Source organism: Acanthaster planci, linkage group LG02, assembly GCF_054643075.1.
Source record: "Acanthaster planci isolate LZ-2023a linkage group LG02, COTS_SCS, whole genome shotgun sequence".
NCBI classification, from domain to species: Eukaryota; Metazoa; Echinodermata; class Asteroidea; order Valvatida; family Acanthasteridae; genus Acanthaster; species Acanthaster planci.
In genome coordinates, this window is record NC_141778.1 from 7,261,864 (window position 1) to 7,282,694 (window position 20,831).

General features: G+C 41.3%; 2 protein-coding genes across 3 annotated transcripts in view; both read left to right on the top strand.

The window, feature by feature from the left end:
• The window catches only part of LOC110986730 (adenylyl cyclase-associated protein 1-like), a 29,357-nt gene extending 15,023 nt beyond the window's left edge, over window positions 1-14,334 (top strand). The window contains exons 8-13 of the mRNA XM_087130059.1: window positions 3,425-3,611; window positions 4,309-4,490; window positions 5,289-5,409; window positions 7,460-7,542; window positions 9,699-9,842; window positions 11,002-14,334. Of these exons, the coding sequence (XP_086986185.1) occupies window positions 3,425-3,611; window positions 4,309-4,490; window positions 5,289-5,409; window positions 7,460-7,542; window positions 9,699-9,842; window positions 11,002-11,085 (801 nt within the window). The 3' untranslated portion in view covers window positions 11,086-14,334. The remainder of the gene's footprint in view (window positions 1-3,424; window positions 3,612-4,308; window positions 4,491-5,288; window positions 5,410-7,459; window positions 7,543-9,698; window positions 9,843-11,001) is intronic.
• A 1,258-nt stretch (window positions 14,335-15,592) lies between these two features.
• The window catches only part of LOC110979578 (ATP-dependent 6-phosphofructokinase-like), a 31,555-nt gene continuing 26,316 nt past the window's right edge, over window positions 15,593-20,831 (top strand). For both annotated transcript variants that reach the window (XM_022235516.2, XM_022235517.2), the window contains exons 1-4: window positions 15,593-15,923; window positions 18,019-18,092; window positions 19,088-19,165; window positions 19,915-20,104. In XM_022235516.2, coding sequence (XP_022091208.1) covers window positions 15,719-15,923; window positions 18,019-18,092; window positions 19,088-19,165; window positions 19,915-20,104 — 547 coding nt within the window. In that variant the 5' untranslated portion in view covers window positions 15,593-15,718. The remainder of the gene's footprint in view (window positions 15,924-18,018; window positions 18,093-19,087; window positions 19,166-19,914; window positions 20,105-20,831) is intronic.

Below are 20,831 nucleotides of genomic sequence, written 5' to 3' on the forward strand. Positions count from 1 at the left end.
TGAATATAATGGCCCCGAAACTAGTTTAAAACTATAATTCTAAGTAAAAAATGAACTTTTAGCCTGTTCAATAAAATATTTCTCTCATGCTAAGAGTGAGACCCTTAGAGAATTTTTGCCATAATGACTTTTTAGCCTTTTTTCTTGTTTTATACAAGGCCTGAATAAATCCTTTGTGAATTCTGTGCACCAGCCACCATGGTTATCCATGGGGTATATTCAACAGTCTGCTGTTGATATACTGCATAATTCATGACATGGGATCGACAACCCACCAATCAGATGTAGGGGATTTATTCATGTATTGTACAGACTCTCCCAAGCCTTTGTATAAGGGCGTCCAAACTTAATTCAGTGGTTGTCATAAATTTCCAACAGACCCTTTGACTCCAACCAAGGGAAAAAACCTTTTAGTATGCCACCAATCCCGTCTTGAATTTCTTACCAAGAATGAAATTGAGAAACACTGATAATCTAAAGAATTCGTGGGGATAAAGCAAGTCATTACCCCATTTCCTCCCCCCCCCGACAGACTGACCCTCCCTAAAGACCAACAAAATAATGAGAACCAAAGAATTCAAAGGGGAAACCCCTTAAAGAGGTGTTTCTGGCAACACCTTAAAGAGGTGTTCCAGGCAACACCTTGAAGAGGTGTTCCTGGCATGCCCCGTAGTGTCAAGTATTAAACTCTATACCAGGCTTAATGTCATTTCAAACAGTAATGGTATGAATTAGAAAGGTGATAAGTAAATGAAGTACAATGAACTAGGAAAGAAAACAGGAGCTGTTTGTCTGGAAAGAAGACAACGAAGGTTGTTTTTTTCCAACCCTAGTTTGGGTTCATATGTGGTATGTTGACTTTCCCACAGTGATTGTTAGTTAATGCATGAGTAAGCGGCAGACTGCAAAATGTGTGTAAGTACATTAATGAGAAATTCCAAGTTAGCAACCGTGCCGGCTATCTTTTGAACTTTTTTTGAACGCATGGTTGATAATCCATTCTCTCGGCAAATGCCGCCACGGCTGTGACTCTGCTTCATCATCCCTTTGCCTGACACCTCCATTCTGTTGTGTAGAGAACCCAGTCCCTGTGTCTTTTTCTTCTCCTAGTTGTCATAATATTTGTGGTACACTTTAGGAAACGGTGAGAATATCTCCCCGCAGCCCCTGGGCATTATCGATGTTCAATTTTTGTCACAGACTTGGTTTATCGATAAAATGCCTGAATTTCAACAACTAAAGCAAGTGCATGTCAAATTCAGATGTCGAACCAGCTCAGGTGGTCTTCCATCCCACAGTTGAACCCATCCACCTGTTTCAGGATTCCCAGCATCCACCTTGACCGCACGAATGGGTATCCCTTAGGTCCCCTTTCAGAAGAGGAGCAGAGAAACTGCTCTTGAGGTCTCGAACCGCAAATCAGAATTGATACAAATAAAAACTAAGTTTGTCACTAGGTGACTGTACATTCTTGTAAATACCCTAACTGAACGACAAACAAGTGGTCCTTTTTGAAAGTGTGTAAAGATAATTTTGCTAATTTATCTCTACCTATTCATGTCATCCACTTGTAACTTAAAAATGCGTAAGCCCATCCTTGTTTTGTCGCTTATTTGGAATGTTGAGATATTTGGTTTTAGAAGTTTTCAGCTGTTCTCTTTTGAAATGAAGCCTCACAAAGAGGTCTTCAATTTATTGCTTAGAAAATTCAATCAAGTACTTGATATGTCAATTGACTGATCAAGCCACTGAATGTAACACTCTAAGGAGTGATGCACAGAGCTTACATGTATTGTGTCTCAGGCCAAGCCTTTGTATGACTAGCCCCGCCCAGTGGGCAGTCCCACATTTGTGCCTGCCCACCTGTTTAAAGATTTCATACCTAACCTTGACTGCATGTAATTGGCATCCCTTATCAAGTTGACAATCACAATGAAACTGTATGCTGGATACATAAAGCACAATAGCAAAAAGGGCATTGGTAAAAGCGGAGTTAGATCGTTTGAGATCAACTTTTTTTTTTCAAACTTGAGTTCAATTGAACAACCAGCCTTTCTTGTGTGAATTTTGGAGGTCCGTGCCTGGAGCAGCATTGCCCCTCTCAATTCAAACCTTGAAACAACTTCATGCATCATTTAGTGCAAATTAAAAACCCCAGTAGAGAGGAAAGCTGGCACGGTAATCTAAAGTCTGATGTCAGGCCACCCGTTGTGGATTCGGACCACTACCCATGTTAGTGACTAGTTGGCTACACGACAATTAACAAAAACTTGAAATCTTTAGCCTACTTTTTACTTAGTGTGATAGTCGATCTAGCATTGTGGACCCACACTGACTTATCGTTTGCCTACGTGCCGGGACTTGAGTTGTCCAACTGGAAAAAGTCCAGCAGCGCTTTGTTAATTGTTTACAGAGATTGATGAAGCTTATTAGCAATGCATGATCACTCAGCTTTGTTCCGGGTTCATCATTTCAAAAAGCAAAAGAAAAAAACAGCCCGACCTTGCCCGAGCTGCACGTAGTCGCAGTTTATTGTTACTGCTTGGTGGGGGGGGGGAACAATGTCACCCGGTCAGGCACCACAGTGCATGGAAACTTCCATCCAGTTTACCCACTTATTGACACTGTGATTGGGCCGGTGTGCATTGTGGGGGGATATATATGTGTGAAGTGTTTTAAATCTCTTGTGTGGACCAGAGAATGAAAGGTCCATACAATTTAAGGTTTGAATATGTTTTGTAAACTTGTACCATGCACACAGGTCCACAATATGTTTCCCCTTCAAGAGAAATCAGTTTCAGAATTATTTTAGGGTCAGGGCTATCTGTAACAAAACAAATATGAACAGTCAAGGAAATCATTAAAAAATAATCCAGCTTTAAAGAGAGGAAGACGTGGATGAACTCGGACTTTCAATTGTTCCTTCAACCTTGTAGGTCTCCTCAGTTCTTGCACCTGTCCTGCATTAGTCCTCACCTGCTATGAGTTCCCTGGAAGGAAGTTGCTTAATCTAATGAGATCAGATGGTTGATGAAATGAGTTTCCCGCTTAATCCAACTTGGACCAAGAGGCTGAGTTGCTGATGACTGGGACCTATGAAATGACTTGCCATATTTTACTGTTATTGTTGAATTCAACAGAATAAAACACCGCAGGGAAACTTTGTTCTCTGCAGTTATGAGTTGCCTGCTCAATTCAGCGGTACCCAGAGTGAAGTGCACTGTTACTTAGCTGCTGAATGCAACAAACTTCAACAGGAACACGTCAAAGGAATTCACTGCTGAATCCAACAGCAGTGACCAAACAGTTTATTGTGGTTCGTGTGGTTAGGGTTTTCTTACGTGGTTCCAACTGCATATTATGTATGTTCCTGTTTTCATCAGAAATTTATCTGACAACTGCATTCTGTCCAATTGTCTCGCAGGGTAAAGTGGCAGTGGCCCCAGGGGGCAGTGCTGCTGCTGCCCCGCCACCCCCACCCCCAGGGGGAGCTCCCCCACCCCCTCCCCCACCTGCTGTGGAGGCCCCGGCATCAACGGGGGCCCCCTCTCAGGATGCAGCTGCGGCTGCTCTGTTCGCTGACATCAACAAGGGAGCAGACATCACCAAAGGTACGGTCACAAGTCTGAAAGTTACCCTTATCTGGCTAAACAAAGTGGTCGACAGCAGTCCAGACAGAACTTGTGTCAAAAGGTGTAGACCCATCGGGCCATGAAAAGAGAATGAGGAAAACTGTTACCAACTGTAAGTATCAGAAGGACCAAATACAGAACAAACTGCCTGGATGTCTGTGTCAGAGAACAGAACGTTAGTGTTTTCCATGTATACAGTGTTGTGAGTTTAGGTTCTACCTGTCCTTTGACTTTTGTGTCAGTTGAGTCTTGTCTAGTTTTGATGGTGTCATCACAATGTCACTCATTTTGTCAATACCACATGACGTCACCTCAGTTTTTCTTATTACATGTGCTGGTATATCCGCGTACAAATTTTAAGGTGGATTGGATTTACAATTCTCTAGATATTGGAGCTTGAATTACACACTTTTAAGATGATGTCATATGATTCATGACAAAGCCCTCATGACATCACGTATCGAAAACGTCTTTCACATACAAAGTCTTTGGGAAATGGCAAGAAGAAAAGAGATGAAAAAATCTTAACCAAAAGTCCAAGGCTTTTCCTCAACTCGTGGTAAAGCCAAACATGTGAAATGAACCTCTAAGCTGAGTGGGGAAGGGTGAAATTACATCCCTGGACCCCCTCCCTTCCTAAGTGAGAGCTTCAGTGTTACGTTTCATCCACCCACAGGTTTGAAGAAAGTCACCTCGGACATGCAGACCCACAAGAACCCAGCCCTCCGCGAAGGCGCCAAGCCATTCTCGGGAGCTGGCGCATCCGGGGTTAAGGCCGTTTCTGCCCCGAAGACTGCAGCCAAGGCTGTCACTAAGCCACCAAGACTGGAACTGATCGGCGGGAAGAAGTGGGAAGTGGTGAGTGAAATTGGGTCAGAAAAGAAGAAAGGTATTGTGTTTCTGGTAGCCTCGGCAAAGGTATTGTGTTTCTAGTAGCTTTGGCAAAAGGTGGCGGTACATTTGGAAAAAAAATCCTTTGCTGCACAATTGTATATTTGTAAACGTTCGTTTCTACTGTGGTCACTTTGATTACATACACAAATTCATTCTTTTTAAATGGCTGCTGGCAGAGCCCACTTTTTAAGATGTTTGTCATGTAGCCTACCTTTTATTGGATTACCTACTGTGTCGGTTGTATATTTTGGATCAGAGATTTTGCTACAGAAAAATAATAGGTTGATTGGTTATCAGAAGCACACTGTTTGGGGTGGGGCTAAAAAGTGGGATTTATTTAAGGGAAGATTCTTGAAAATCTTTGCAAAATTACTGTAGAGCAAAGAATTTTTGGATAGACTTGATTGATGAGCTACTCTTCGCTGTGAGAAGAAATCCCCAGAATTTGAATATTGGGGCTTATGATGGCTATGCATGTCACAAGTCAGTACGCTAAATAATGTTCCAACCAGAATATTGCTTGTTCCAATTGGAACGCTAGCTTTCCCTTCCCTCCAACTAGGCGTGTTCCCGAATAAGAAGGGTGGTCTGTGTGTGTTCTTTCTAATACGGAAATTTACATGTTCCGAACCGGGATGAAGCAAATGCCACTGGGAACATTCTGCCATTCTGACGGAGCATTCCAGTGGGATCAGCGAAACTTCAACTTTTCAGACAGCACTATAAACAGCGCTTAATTTTTGTCATGTTGATGTTGTATAGGAATACCAAAAAAACAACAAAGACATCGTCATCGAAGGCACCAAGATACAAACCATCTACATCTACAAGTGTGAGAACAGCACCATTCAGGTCAAGAACAAGGTCAATTCCATTACCTTGGGTAAGCCGGCGCTTTGCTGAAGCAGTGAAAAAGTGCACTTTATGAATGATCTACCATTTGTAAAAAGGGGTGCTGAAATAGGAGGTAAAAACTGGAAAAGGGGTGGGGCGTATATTTACCCATCTGGATGAAAATAATCTGCCTTTGGAGTGATTGAAAGCAGAAGAACATTAGACATTCCTCTTGATTTAAAAAGGAGGGAGGCATGCCAGCCCACTCCACCCCTCCCCTCCCGGTCCACCATTGTTCATCCATATTCATAATAATGATAATGATGATTTATAGAGCGCACAGATCCACCAAGGTGCTCAAGGTGCTCTTCATAATTGAGCCAATGCCACCTGGCTATTTTATTTATAATAAGTTTGAATTTCTAACAGTTACAGTGAACTTGAGAACTGTGACTATAGTTAACGTCTCAACAGCCAGTGGATTTTTCTACTGTCTGATTCTTTTATTGGTGATGAAGACTTTATTAGATTTATTGCATAAAGTACGCGTACACTATGAGCATTTGGACAACAGTAATTTGGTATCTGCTCTGCATTTCAGAGGAGATGCCAGTGACATTGTCTTTCTCCACGTCTCGGGGTTGCATCGTGCATTTGGGTTGTGGTCACTGGTTTATATGGTGTTTCAGGATTCACGGTTTTGATCTACATGTAGCAGCCCCCAAACAAAGATATTGACAAAGGCCAATGCAAGGCCGAGTAGCTTGGTTGGTCGAACACCAGTACGGTGTTCCAGAGGTCACAAGTTCAAATTCCCCTCTAGTTAATTTCCTTGACAGTCTTTTTAACAAGACTAAAAAAGATTACCAGCCAGAATGCTGTACGGTGCATACTTCGTGTACTGGTTCTCTTCAACTGGTTCTCACACAGCTTGTCAGCAGTATTTTTCTGGTTTCTTTGTGAAATTGAGCCCTGTGAACTAGTGTTGGGCGGTTCCAGAATTCTTAGAGTTGGTTCCGGCTCCAGCTAAGGACCGCGATTCCCAGTTAGAACCGGCTCCCAAAGATATAAAGAAAAACATAAGGTTTAAAAAAACACATTAAAAATCTGTTGCTGCCACATCACGCCGGTGCCACTCACGAATGGCACAACGATTGCCTTTTGGTCTTTAGGGGGCTTTAAGATTATCCCTAGTGGGTATTTGAATTTTATTTTTGCCTCTTCATAGACTAGTCATGGTTGGAGTAAATCTGCATCATGTATGTACAACCATGATACAACTCAGTACTGCTTCCTCCTGCACTAGTTTCCACTCTACGTCCATGTATAAAAATACTCCAATCACAACAACAACCGATTCACCATTGCAAGTACATGGAACTTTACCTGTAATACAAATGGAATCATTGACCATGCCTCGGAACTTCATGGACTGGATCACGTGTACTCATTGAACATGTGCCAATGTATCATAAATGGCCATGGACCATGCATAAACTGGTTATTCATCCACAGTGGCCGCATCTAAAACTCTGATACGTCCACTATCTTGTAGGCTATGCCATTGCCCGGGTCCATGCATGGAACTGGTTCTGAAGTGAGAAGTTGAGAACCGAGACCCTCGCTGAACAGTAAAAAAGTTGTGGACTCTGGTGCATAAGTTTGGTGCCTCGGAACTTCATGGACTGGATCACGTGTACTCATTGAACATGTGCCAATGTATCATAAATGGCCATGGACCATGCATAAACTGGTTATTCATCCACAGCGGCCGCATCTAAAACTCCAATACGTCCACTATCTTGTAGGCTATGCCATTGCCCGGGTCCATGCATGGAACTGGTTCTGAAGTGAGAAGTTGAGAACCGAGACCCTCGCTGGACAGTAAAAAAGTTGTGGACTCTGGTGCATAAGTTTGGTCAGCATCTAGGCTTTTTCTTAACCACTTGATGATGTACCCGGTTCTTCACGAAAGCAGAGCCGCCGATTCCAATTTTTTTTTGGAGCCGCGGTTCCACTTGGAACCGGGAGTACCGCACAAGCCTACTGTGAACGTTAGTGTCTAACGCCGCATTCTAATGCATTTGTTACATTTGCAGATGGCTGCAAGAAGACAGCGCTGGTGTTTGACCAGTGTCTGGGGTCAGTGGACACCGTTAACTGCCAAAGTGTGCAAATGCAGGTGAGCATAGCTGGTTACCTGTTGCAGAAATCGAGAGCAAGTTGGATGGTAACTATCTAGCCTCTGGACACTAGCATCGTACTGCAGACATCTCTGGTCAAACATAAGGCAGACTCTTTGAAGTACATTCCAATATATGGAGCTAGTGATAGCCAGTGGTTTGACCAATGTGGAAGTGTGGCCCCAAACAGTTAACTTAAGTAGTCCAGCCATCTTGACAGGCATTCTTTCCACTAGAATTAGTAAAACAATGCTTTGAAAATCATAATGCACTGATCGGGACCAATTTTCTAATAGGCACCGCTAATGTCCATGTACCAAGGGCCTGCGAAAAATTCAACAGCCTACAAATCTGTTAAGCGTCATTCAAATACACGTTTCACTGTGTCCCATCAAAATGTCTTCTCACGTCGGCAACAGCCGATGTACAGAGTTCTGTCATCACCCTTTGGCTTTTCACTTTTGGTGGAGTTTCAAGCTAGCTGTTTAGTACTTTAAGCCACGTACAGCTTAGGACCAACATGAAATGAGAATCTCCAGTGTTTGCCAGCCACTGTGAAATTGGTGCTCAAAGCATTCCTTGAGCTGACAAGGGCTTTTGAAACACCAGGGCCTTTAACCCTAACCCCCTAGCATATCACCTGGGGCACAGGACTTAAAATACTACTTAGTAGTATGACATTGAAGACCCTGCACTATAAATTACTACTTCCAGTCTGGGGCACTTTCATTCTTAATTGTACAAAGAACAGTAAGGTCATGTATTCATGCAAACCACAGCACTGTATGGTACATTGACTTAGTAATAGTAACTAATAGCTTCATAGAACAATAAGGTCATGTACTTATGCAAGCCACAGCACTATGTGTTACATTTTGCTACTAAGTAGTATTTTGTAGCTGCGTCATTCTATGAGGTTAGGGCATAACTTGTGACGGTGTCAGTTGTTACATGGTTTCCGTAAAATGAGCAGCTATTTCCCTCCATGTGGACTCCAAATTGACATTGTTATACATCGTGCAAGGCTGAATACAGAGGTTTGTATTATTTTTACAGAGTAAATGGCCTACTCTACAGGTCATGACAGGGGGTAAAAGTTGCAGATGTAACAAGTGACACCATCACAAATTGTGTCCCAACTTCGTGGAATGACCCAGCTTTAAGTGAAGTTAGGGTTGAGGCCATTTTAATTTTGCGCTGGAGCTGAACACCATGATACCAAACTTTCAAAGGCAGTTTCTTACCAGACCAGAAAACAATCAGAAATGTGATCTGATGTCCTATATTTCCTTTTTATGAAGAGGAAATCCCTGGACTGTTACAAACTAGACCTATTTGCTCTGTTCTTTGAACTAACATTGGTACTGACTATGTTCTTACATGATAAGGTTTGTGGATATATGGGGTCAGACAGGTGTAACCTCAACAATGTAGCCATCATTGTAACAGGTCTTTGCATAAATGAGAAATGCGAATTTTCAAGAATATGGCCAGTGCCAGCATAAGCTCACAAAATTGATTGAGCGAACATTGCCACAAAGAGAATGTGTTGAAAATTTGTTTCCTTGTTGAAGAGGCAAATCTCTCCATACGCAGGAACTGCTGTAGGCGTTGGGTTGTATTTCATTTTAACCTGGCTTGTTGGCAGTATTTAGCCACCAGCATGCAGGCAATTGGAGGATTTTGCAGGACTGAGATTGTAACCCAGAAAAAATGTGACGGGAGTTGGAATGAAAGTAATGATGTTTACAACATTTAGGAAATTTAACACCAATTCAAGCCCTGAATGGATGCCATGAAAAGCTGTAGAGTAACATGATCACTGGAGTGTGGCATAGACTGAGAATAATTGGACCGAATCCCAGAAATATTTTCATATTTTCAATAATTCAGTCTTAGTTTTCTCAAGAAAGAACAAATTGAGCTCCTCGTTTTCATATACAAACCAAGTTTGACATCCCAATGAAAATAGATAAAAAAGTAGAAGATAATGAGACCTCCAATTTATTTACAGTGTGTAAGATTCTATTAAAGACCTTTGACTTGTGACTCTTTTTGTTGTGTTTGGTCACAAGCATGTGCACGTTAGTGCCCACAGTTTCATGTCTCTTTACTGTCAAGTTATATTATCTGAATACTTTCATTTGCATTTCAGGTGATGGAGAAAGTACCTACTGTAAGCATTGACAAGACAGATGGTGCCATGTTGTATCTGGGTCCAGACTCCCTAGACACCATGATCATCACGGCCAAGTCATCTGAGATGAACGTGCTGATACCTAAGGCAGACGGCGACTATGTGAGCATTTTTTTCAAAATTTCTTTCCTTCTAGATTTCATCGTAAGACTTCAGCTCGTGGATAGCGGCAGGATTTTGTTGGGGGGAGGGGCTGGATTTTTCGGGGGAGGGGAAGCAGAAGGCTACCAGCAGTGAACTGCTAAACCATTAACAATGGAAGGGGGTTTAATTCCCAGGTGTTTTGAAATGAATTGGCCATTTTCAATCCCTCTTCTCCTTTTTTTGGGGTGTTTCACTTTTTTTTTTTAGTATTCATTTTCTTCCGGGGAGGCAAGTACCTCCCTTTCTCCCCCCTCCCCCCATGACACACCAGTGGCAGTAATTGAGTCCATCACAAGTCATCCTAGTCTTAACCCTGTACAGAAGGGTCCCCTCCACCATGGACACTTTGCCCATTCTCCCAAATTGCTGCAAATGTCTAATTTTTTTTGGAAGTCTTACACAATTTTTGATACCAAAGTTGCCAAACTTGGACACAGTGTTTTCATGTCACATGGCAATTAAGGGTCAAGGGTCATCCAAAAACTGAATTTTTCCATACACTCGACTATACATGGATGTGTCATGCAGAATTGTTGAATATATTTTTTTCTATCAAGTTGTATGTTTTTCTTCTCATGAATGTCAAAACAGTATATGAAAAATATCAAACAAAATGTGAAATAAATGAAAACAAAATTGACACCCCACCCAGTGAAAACATGCTCATGAAAACCCAGTCTGAATAGGGTCAAGCAAAGTCACATGGTCCTCAAGTGAATTGTGAAAAAAACTGCTACCAGTACTTGTGCTTAGGCTTATGGTAGTCTCAACTTCAGCCTCATTTATCAGCTTCCCTGTCATGACAGTCTCTTTGTTTGGGGGGGAGGCTTGATCTGGTCTGACACCAACATCTGGACATGTATGGCAAGTTCTGTTATCCAAGGGTAGATGTTGGTCGATTGACGGCTGCCTGTGGCACCTTTCCATGCCTATAGCTTGACCACATTGCAGTTCAGTGTGGCTTCATTGCACAGTGCATTTGAACATGATAGTATGGAATTTGTGTGTCTCTGTGTTAAACTTGATTTAGGCAGGACTTGATTTTAGGTCACAGTGTTCATTGATTTTTATTTTCTCATTAAAACATGACAATGTCTGTGGAATTTTTTCTTGTTAGACGGAGTTTGCACTTCCAGAGCAGTTCAAGACTACGTATAATGGCAAGACCTTCGTGACAGAATGTCAGGATTCGCTTGGCTAAATCTATTGGCTAAATTGTTACCTTGGCAACGGCACTAGGAAACCTGATATATTTGGCAGTGGTCAGCATTTTATTATGAGATCGGATTCTTATTAAGTAGAATTATTTTACTAACTAATTTTTTCTTAATTATTTTCATTATTCAACACTTGATCTTGATGGGAGACCATACACAGATAAAATGAAGTGCACTGACCAACTAAATCTGAGGAGATCCATTACTGTAATGAACCATATTCACACTTGCTTTCTGAAGTACACACTGAGGGTATTATTCAACAACAAAGATATGCCAGGTGCGGTTAAATGTTTTGCTAGAAATACCGTCTTTTAAAACAATAATATCACAACCACAGACCTTTGCAGAGATGAACTTTACAAATGCTGACCCTTGATGGTCATTTGTTCCATTTCTGTGCAACATTTCTTACCGCTTTGTCACTTTTTACATACTTTGAGGCAATTTCTCAGAACAGTATTTGCTTCAGTGCCTGGTCGTGGCCCACAGCTGTCTGAGGGCTCAACACACACTAAACCTCCATGGACTAGTTGGAGACTTTGTGTGAGAACAAATGCAATGGGAATCACTCTAGCCTTGGGATGAGTAGAGACGTCATCTGCTGCTGCATGCAGAAATTGCCACAAGGTGTTGAAATGGTCATCTGTGTAGCTGGCACTGAATGCCTGTGCTGCTTGATTACAAGCCATCCTGTACAAAGTGGTTAAACTGAACTGGGCTTGCAGCTTAGCAAATCACAAAAGTCTTTTGGTTAAAAATACATTAAATTGCAATACGACTTGTTTGCAGACGTAGTCCCATCCCAGTAAAGGCATCTAAGTCTGGTCATCAGATAAATCTGTCCATCTTTCTTTATTTGTAAACTAACCAGGACATTTTGCACGTTTGTTCTTTTCATCCCAAAGAGTGTCATTATAGAAATAATTAAATAAAACCTGTACCACAAATGCATTTTACAGAGCATAACTTTGACAGGAGTGATCTAACCTTGAATGAGTATTCTGAAGAAACAAAAAGCCGGTAACTTCATTATCTCTATGAGAAATTAAAGAGTTTATAAAGACGCTTTAAATGAGTGTCACACACATTTTATTCTCATTAAAAACATGGGTCCCTACTGTGTAGATAACCCTCACTGAAACAATAAACTTGATAAGCATTGCTGGTTGCCTTAACATGCAGCGTATGTATGTGATATGCATGGTGTATGAACCACTGTGGTACATGTAATTTCCTCTCTCCTAGCTTCAACTTTAATTTCAACTCCATGGGCCTGTTCTCTTCCTGAGTTTTTTTTACAAATGGAATCTAGGTCACTCAATCACATTGTTAGGAACAGGTGAAATTCTAGTTACATGTATTTCAAACCCATTTTACTTTGTATGAAATTAGTTCATTTTTTTCATCAGGAAAAGTTTCCAAAATTGTAATTCTATGCAAATCTCAGATTTCTAGAGCCACTGATTTTTAACCTTGTTCTGGGTAAGATAACTGACGTTAGAATATACTGCTGTGAGGTTCATCAGGTCTTACCTTTTCTTGAGCTTAGTATGTAGGTTTTTTACACATTCTGTTGGCATAAGAAAATGGGTAGATACAAGTCTTCTTCGAATATGATTGTTGAATCTCCAGAATCAGATACAAAGATTTCAAATCACTTGGAAGAGCAGAAGAAAAAAATGTGCAGATAAAAATGCCAATTTAGTCATGACACCAGAGTTTTAAAGGTATTTATGAGCAAACTACTGGCCAGTTGTTTGGCTTCTGGGAACAGGCCCGGCCAGTATTTGAATTTGCTATTTTAGCTTCTACCGTGAATGGATGTGAATGAATATTGTTCAGCACACCTTAGCAGCATTTATTATGAAATGGTTGTGATTTAGGTGGGCATAGACTCACCACAGACATCGTAATTTAATCTCTCTTTAATTCCCAGTTCTGTTATCTTCAGAGTGAATGATCAAACTAAGTATGAGTATTGAATGAAATGTAGCAGCTGGTAAAAACTGGTGTATGAACAAATACATGTAGAAGTTTTCTTCAGCTCATTTAACCCCGCCCACAGCTTTAACCATTATCCAAGGACTGACCCATGAGAGAACAGTGCTAGTTCATGAATATGCATGAAAGGTTCATAAGCAGATTTGATAATGTAGTCTGAGGGTAAGCTATGGAATATATTTGTAGTGAAGATGCTATTGATGTTACCAAAGCGAAGAGTTTTGCACGAGATTACTTAAGACTGACTCATTTAGTTATAGTGCGGCATTTGTTGTTTTAACAGTCACTGTCGGAATTATGCTGTGCGTGTTTGCCGTCGGTCATAAGCCACGTCCTGTTGGGGTCACAAGCCACATCCTGTTGGGGTCACAAGCACTTGGATTCACACACAAAAGGCATCGTGATACCTGCTAGTAAATAGTTAACATTTTCAATGCAAACCTTTCAAACATTCACACTTGGCAGCATGTTGTCTGTTGTAGCCAAAAATCGTCATTTTTGCAATGTTGGTTTCTTTTGAGGGAAAACAAAAGCCACTTTTCAAAAATTAGCTTCTGCTCAAGTTGCATGGTTGTCAACACTCTAAGAAAATGTGTGAATCAGTTGCCGTGGCAATGAGCCTATGACCTCACCTAGGTGTCAGGACGGTGATGGCAACTATTCTTATAGAATGAAGCATTAGGTTTCTTTTATACTGCTCTTGATCAATGCATTGGTGGTAGGTTTGTACATAGAAATATCCCCATATAAACATTGGTTTGAGTTTCTTGATAAGCAATTTGTATCAACTATACAACCCTGCAAAGGTAATTTGCAAAACAAAACTTGTTTCCATATTTAGGGATGACAGAATTAAGAATAATCTGAGCTTTTTTTAATGACATTGGTGAAAGACAGAAGCTTTTCAAAGGTATCTGGTTTTGCTAAGGTAGAGAGAATATCTACAAAAATTAAAACAGAAAAATTATGTTTATGACAAAGGCAAATGAGTATCATTATAGGTGGTTTAGCACTATTGAGAAATGTGTGAAGAGAATTTCTGATTTAATGAAGCCTTTAAAATTAGTAACCAGTTGAATCCGTTCCAATTTATTTAAAATTTCTGATAACGACAGTTTGCTTGTTTCCTTCAGTTGGGTTCTGAACAAAAGTGGAGCTTGCTTTTGTTACTTCTGAATTTATTAATCAAAATAAAGGTGCAGTCATTAAAAAGGTAGGTAAAACTAGAATATTTTATGCGACGTTTTATTGATTGTGTGGATGGCATATGCGGTGCACCGTAGCAGCGTTTTAGTTAGCTACTCCGGCGCATGTCGAGACGCTCTCTTGTCCGTGATTGATAGACTCGCCCACTGCAGACAGGCGTCCTGTACTGAGTACTTTAGATCGCCTGTCTAAGACGGAGGTAAGACCCTTTTCCAGATACGTTCAACTGAAATATCTCAAAATCCTTTTCTACATTTCTAACAGCAGTGTCATAGGCGGTCTGCAGCGTTTGTTGGAGGAAAATTTTGGATTTAAGATGGTGAAGAATGCCTGCCATACGTACCCTACGAACGTTGTAAATAAGATTCATTGAAACATCAAGGTGCATTATCGAGGACTGTAAACAGCAACTGGTCGAGACAAAGCCCTAGCTTCCAAATGAACTATTAAATGTGCTGTACCTTCTGCAGCTTTCGAGCGTTAAGTTCCAGCACAATGGCTCCTTTTTGAGCAATGGCAGATCCAGGGGTCGGGGCCCGGCCCCCTCCTTGCCATTTGAAAAAAGTAACGGAAAGGTATTTTTCTATTTTTTCTAATTTCCATCCCTTCCAAAACCGTGTAGAAGCCCCCCAAACACAGCCTTTCTCCTCAGTAAGACCGTAAAGGGTTACATAAAAAGATGTCAAAAGTGTTTGACCACCTAAAAAGAAGTCCCCCATCCCCTCCTTCGAATATTTGGGGCGTGGTTCGCCCATCCAAAAAAGTTTTAGTTTAATTGACAGGTTTTGTTAAAACCCCCTGGAGTTCTTGGATTTGATTTCGACCCAGCCCCCAGCTTTCTGTGAATTTATTTGGTTTTTTTTGGGGGGGGGGGGTTGACAAATAAGCAAAGCCCAAACACAAAATCCAACGCATTGAACTAGCCAAAAACAAAGCGCTTACCACTTTCGTCAGTCGGCAGTTGAGTTAATTGCAATGAAAATTTTAGCATCGCTCCTCACCATCTCTGCTGTAAAATTGGTGTATTTTTCTGTTATGCGTTCTATCTTGAATACAGTCTGTTTTTCAAAGGCATATTTAATCTATTTCACGGAATACTTAACTAAATTCCGATTTTTGTTTTCTCCCTCAGTTTCAGGGGCGCGTCCGGTTGCGCTTGTTCGTCTGTCCAATTTTTTTTTATCACGACGCGACGGCGCGCGGTAGGAGGGCGATCGACCGACAATGCCGTCTGTTGCCTGTTGTTCGAACCATGGTATAGAATACAACTTAAAGTAGGGAACCGGTCTATTGGCGTACGTGCGGCAAGCTTGTGTCGGATACGATGTGCATTGCTGGCCGCACCGGTTTGATTGAGTCGAAAGTTTAGTTTCTTTCCATTGTTCACCACATTAGTTCTGCCTGAACATGGACGACAGTATCGAGGACGGTGCTCACAGCATCAAGAAGCTGAAGGCAGATATAAGCATGATCGGACGGACGGCATCGGTGTCGTTTTCTGGCGAGGATCATGTCGATACAGTGTCAAAGTTCACCAAAGCTGGCCAGGGCTTTGGAATGGTCGGGACCGGCAAATGCATCGCTGTGTTCACAAGCGGAGGCGACTCGCAAGGTTAGCTTCATCACCCATCAAGACCGCACCAATCGTTCATTAAGGAATTAAAACAAAAGAAGTGCGATTACATCTACACTTACATTTGAAGCTGATTATCGTGAAAAAAGTAACTCACAACGGACTTAACCAGTTAACGACAGAAATCAGAAAAATGGAACTGCTTTGGGTTGTCCCCGCCCCCAATACTTCTGTTAAGTATAACACTGTAGTGTTAGGCCTCCTACAACTAGGGCTAATACTAGGCCTAGTAGGAGTTTAGGCCAAAGTCTAAAAATTTAAGCCTTACTTGGTATGCAAACAAATGAAAATTCATTCATAACTAAGGCCCATGGTGCATAGGGCCTATGATGTCGTATTTTAGTGAGTTTCAAAACTTGAGTCAGGTTTTCAGCAGGAAAAATTGCAGTGGTCCAAATTTCCCTTTCAAATCAAATGTAGGCCTATGTAGGCCCCATATTTTTGTTTCAAAGGGAAGGCCGAAATCCAGTCATTTGTTGCTCTTCATGAAACAGCCAGCATTACACCAAGACCAAATATTTGCTCTACTCATTGACTCTTAGTGAGTGGTTGGCTCTGAGCGCCCACAGTCACAGTTGTGAGATGGAATCCTGGCAGAGCTATGCCAGCAAAAGGCTTTGGTCCTTTACCCCCTAAAAGTCCCAGTATCTCCCATTAATGTAAATTGCATGATGTTTTGCTTTTCCTGTTGTGATCTGTGGCCCTGGAGGATTCTTTTTTGAAAGGGAGGTAAAGTCTGAAATTGTACTTGGCGTAATTCTGAATTTTCCATCTTGTGAATATGAACCCGGAGAAGATTTGCCCTAGTATTCCAAGTCCCCCAAATATTTACTGCACATGTTCATTTGCTGTGCTTGCAAAAAAACAACCCAAAGCTCATGGTAAAAAATCTTCTGCCTCATTGTTTTAAATCAAATTTGAAAATAAATGGCAGGATATTTAGGTTTTTGTTATCCTCAGTTCAGAAGGGGGAAAAAGTTTATACTTGCAATACATGTAGGTCTGAATTTGATGTTGTGAAAAGGACCATACAGTGACAACCTAAACCTTGAAGGGACCAAGGACTTCTCAATGTGAAATTTCTGAGTCCCCCAAACACATATTGTCCATGTTCAGTTGCTGTACTGGTAAAATAAAATATATACACACTGCTTTGTTTTTAGAGTAGACCTGGGCCCTATCGCAAGACTGATCATCACTGAAACTTTTTATGGAGGGGAAAAACCCTTCCCAAGATGCTCAATTCTTTCAGTCCTTCATTTTGGGAAACAAAAATAAGGAAAAAGTTCTAAAAATATGCTGCCAGGCACGCATATGGGTGAATTTCAAGATTTTCAATTTTCAAAAATCAAAAAAAATTTATCATTTCAATTAATGGATGTTTACACCCACATGAATTACTGTCTGGTGGCCACTGTAGCCAGACAGACAGATCTATTGACGCCCGAGTGTTTCAGTCAGGCCTGCAGCCTTGTAAAAAGAGCCCAGATTGTGCGATGTTATATAACTTCCTTTTGTTCGCGAACCTGGCTCAGTGCACTGCTGACCTCTTTTCAATAGGGGCCAGATTAGCGTGCAGCAGTAGTGTGTGGCTCATCGCTGCGGTGGTGGAGAGCTTTTGTCCCCGTGGTAATCCGCTCACACTAAATGCCCAAAACAGTGGTATACTGTTTCAAAACAAGGCTGGATTATCTCCACTATTGAAAGTGAAAAAATGTGGTAATGCCCAGCAGCTCAGCATGATTTGTTTTTTGTTACAAGGCCCAGCTCTTTTGTCCTGGTTTTGGGCTCCCCGGCTTCGTGTATAAAGCCTATGTGCTCATAAACGATCCCCCAGCAGCAAGTGGTTAACACTGTATTGAATGCAGAAAATATAGTACACCTGTACATGCAGATAGTGTGTCCTAGTACATGTACATGTACATTGTACATCCTTTGGCTTTGATACTTAAACACATACAGAAGTGGTATTTGGTAGAAGTCTGCATACTCAATAGTAGTTGGAGAGCCAGTCTCTACCTGGCTTTCTTTTTTGACTAATTAATTTTGTAAACTTATCTTCTCTAATTACCAGGAATGAATGCTGCTGTACGTGCAGTGGTTCGAATGGGCATCTATGTTGGTTTCAAAGTCTACGCTATACATGAGGTTTGTAATGGAAGGACACATTCTTGAGAGGCCACGCATATATATCAAGCCATACTGCCTCTGGCTCTAGCATTGGTAGGACCAGTTATCAGAGTTGTAATCAAAACCATTCCTTGACCTCTCTGAAATCTCCCACAGCTGTTTGTATGATGGAACATCAGATTCAAGTCAAGTGCAGCATGGATAAAGAAGGAGTTTGACTGCTTTGATTTTGAGAAAGGCTGAGTGTATTCACATAATTAAGAATTTGATGCTCAACTGTCCATTCAGTCTGAAATTAGTCTGAAATTACTTGATGTAACCAATTAAATCTTATCAGTTCCATGGGAATTGTTCTTCTTAGGGACTCCAAGGGAAACTACTCTAAAGAAATGTTCACTTTTAGAGTTGGGAAGAAAACCCCAGACAGGTGTTTCAGGGAAAACCCACATATCAAGTTGACACTGAAAACTTAGTTAAGTGTTGGTCCAGGTGGGATTAGAACCTGGGTCACAGATGTGGAAGGCAAGGATTGTAACCACTGTGCCAACTTAACTCCTCTGGCAGCTGAAAAAATTATCTCAAACTCTGTGAGGTAGAGAGAAGATTCTCAGTATCTCATCTACAAAGTTTAAGGTCACAATTTCAGTCTTCAAAGGTGACTTCGAACATTTTCAACTTACAATGAAGCCAAGCGATTTCATTCTGCAGCCTGAGACTAGAGTGGTACCGGTACATGTCCTGCCTTGATTGATCATTCAGTAGTCTGGTATTGTGACTGTGATGAGAATGGGTAGAAATAGGGACTGGGTACCAAGTGGTTCTTTTGACAAGATTGATTGAAGCAGTATGAAACGGTGGTGGACAGGTTGTTTCTTGCACCAGTCTATTTTCAGACTTTCACTGTAAGTTTTGGTACTTTCATACATGGTATTGAGGGTCCCTCAGTTTCAGACTCTAATGTCTTTCTGTACGTGGCTGGAGTGACTGCAGTGATTAAATGGTTGTCTCTCCAGGGCTATCAAGGCATGGTGGATGGAGGCAAATGCTTCAAAGAAATGACTTGGAAAGATGTCTCTGGTATCATTCAACGGGTAAGTTGTCCAATTTGAAGTCATAGATGACTAGTTAAGGCATACCTGGCCATTACCAAAGACAGTCTCCTAGAGAGCCTTTTTCTCTTGTGAAGAAGTTTGTATTGAAGAAAAAGACTTTCATATCCAATGTAAGTAGAACTGTTGTGCGGATATAAAAGAATATCTGTAATGCCCTTTCCAAGTTGGTTAGAAATTGAATCAATCTGTACAGCAATGGTACGCAGGGCTGTGCCCTGGAGAGCACGTGAGGAATGCATCGTGCATAGTATGTGTGGTCTGGTATGGCTGTACCACAGAGGATCGACACACATAAAGGGCACAAAGGATACTTCCTGTCCTGAAAAGTCAATCTTTTATTCAGATCTGGTCCTCGAAACTCAGGACCATTCAGGACCTCGAAAATGTGCTCAGATTAAATTAGTGTTCTAGGAACAAAGGGGCACACAGTGTCTTGTCATGAGATACATGTACGTGTACAACAGTTAACGACTGCGTGTGTGAACACACTTTTTTCACAAGGGGAATGTTTCATTGAACCAGAGAGCTCAGTTTGCTCTGTTGAATGCTAGTAAGAAAAAGAAAATTACTGGAAAAAGTGGCCTTAATTCTGCGTTTTAAGGGATCAGTTGACTACAGGAATTTCTTTCTGAAAGCCGACTCCAAGAATTCCAGCCTCGCTTGGCCACGAAAAAAAATTCCCTATCATTTATCAGCATTCCACAGAATTTTACACTTCTTTGACACAGGGAGGGACAGTGATCGGCAGCGCAAGGTGCCAGGACTTCAGGGAACGGAAGGGACGGAAGAAGGCTGCTCTGAACCTGGTCAAACGAGGGATCAACAACCTGGTGGTGATTGGTGGGGACGGCAGCCTGACTGGTGCCAATCTGTTCAGGCAGGAGTGGGCGGAGCATCTTAACGAGCTCCTGGAGGAAGGTTTGACTTCTCTTTGGGCTGTGTGTTGAAAGATTTGTGAGACCTTCGTATTAGATACCATTTTGGCTCCAAAGTCTACCTGCAAAAGTGCACCGCATTGGTCATTTTCGGTGTGTATGTACATGTACCTGCACGTAGAAGAAATATTGTCCTAGTTTTCTACTTGATAATGCAGCTCTACATTTAACAAACCAACATTTTTTTAACATTTTGGGAACTAAAAGACATCAGCACATCACATCACATCACACTTCTCTCTGTTCACAGCCCTGGATATGCCTATAAAGATATCTTCTGCCATTACATCCTGTAACTTATATTATAGTGATCGGCATATGTTATACATCCTTGTATTTCTTTAGGAAGTGCATTTCTCCCACTGGTCTTCATGCCTACACTGAGGGAATCATTCCCTGAGGACATGACAGTTATTCTCAACACATTTGGTTCTTTGCCTTGTTGAGGCTGAACTTGATCAAATTAATTGCTCTTGGGCTGTACCAGTTAGACACTTAGAAATGTGTAGAGACTGTGCATTGGTTCTGGAAATCAAATGCAGTTGGTAACTTTACCAAAATTAGAACTATGTTAAAATTATTAACATACCTTTTAATATGCTCATGTGAGTCACAGCTCACCAGAACTACTTTAGTGTCAAGGCTTTTAAAAGAATTTGCCTAGGGTAAATGAATGGGGACTTTTGACATTTTTCACTCATATAATGTCT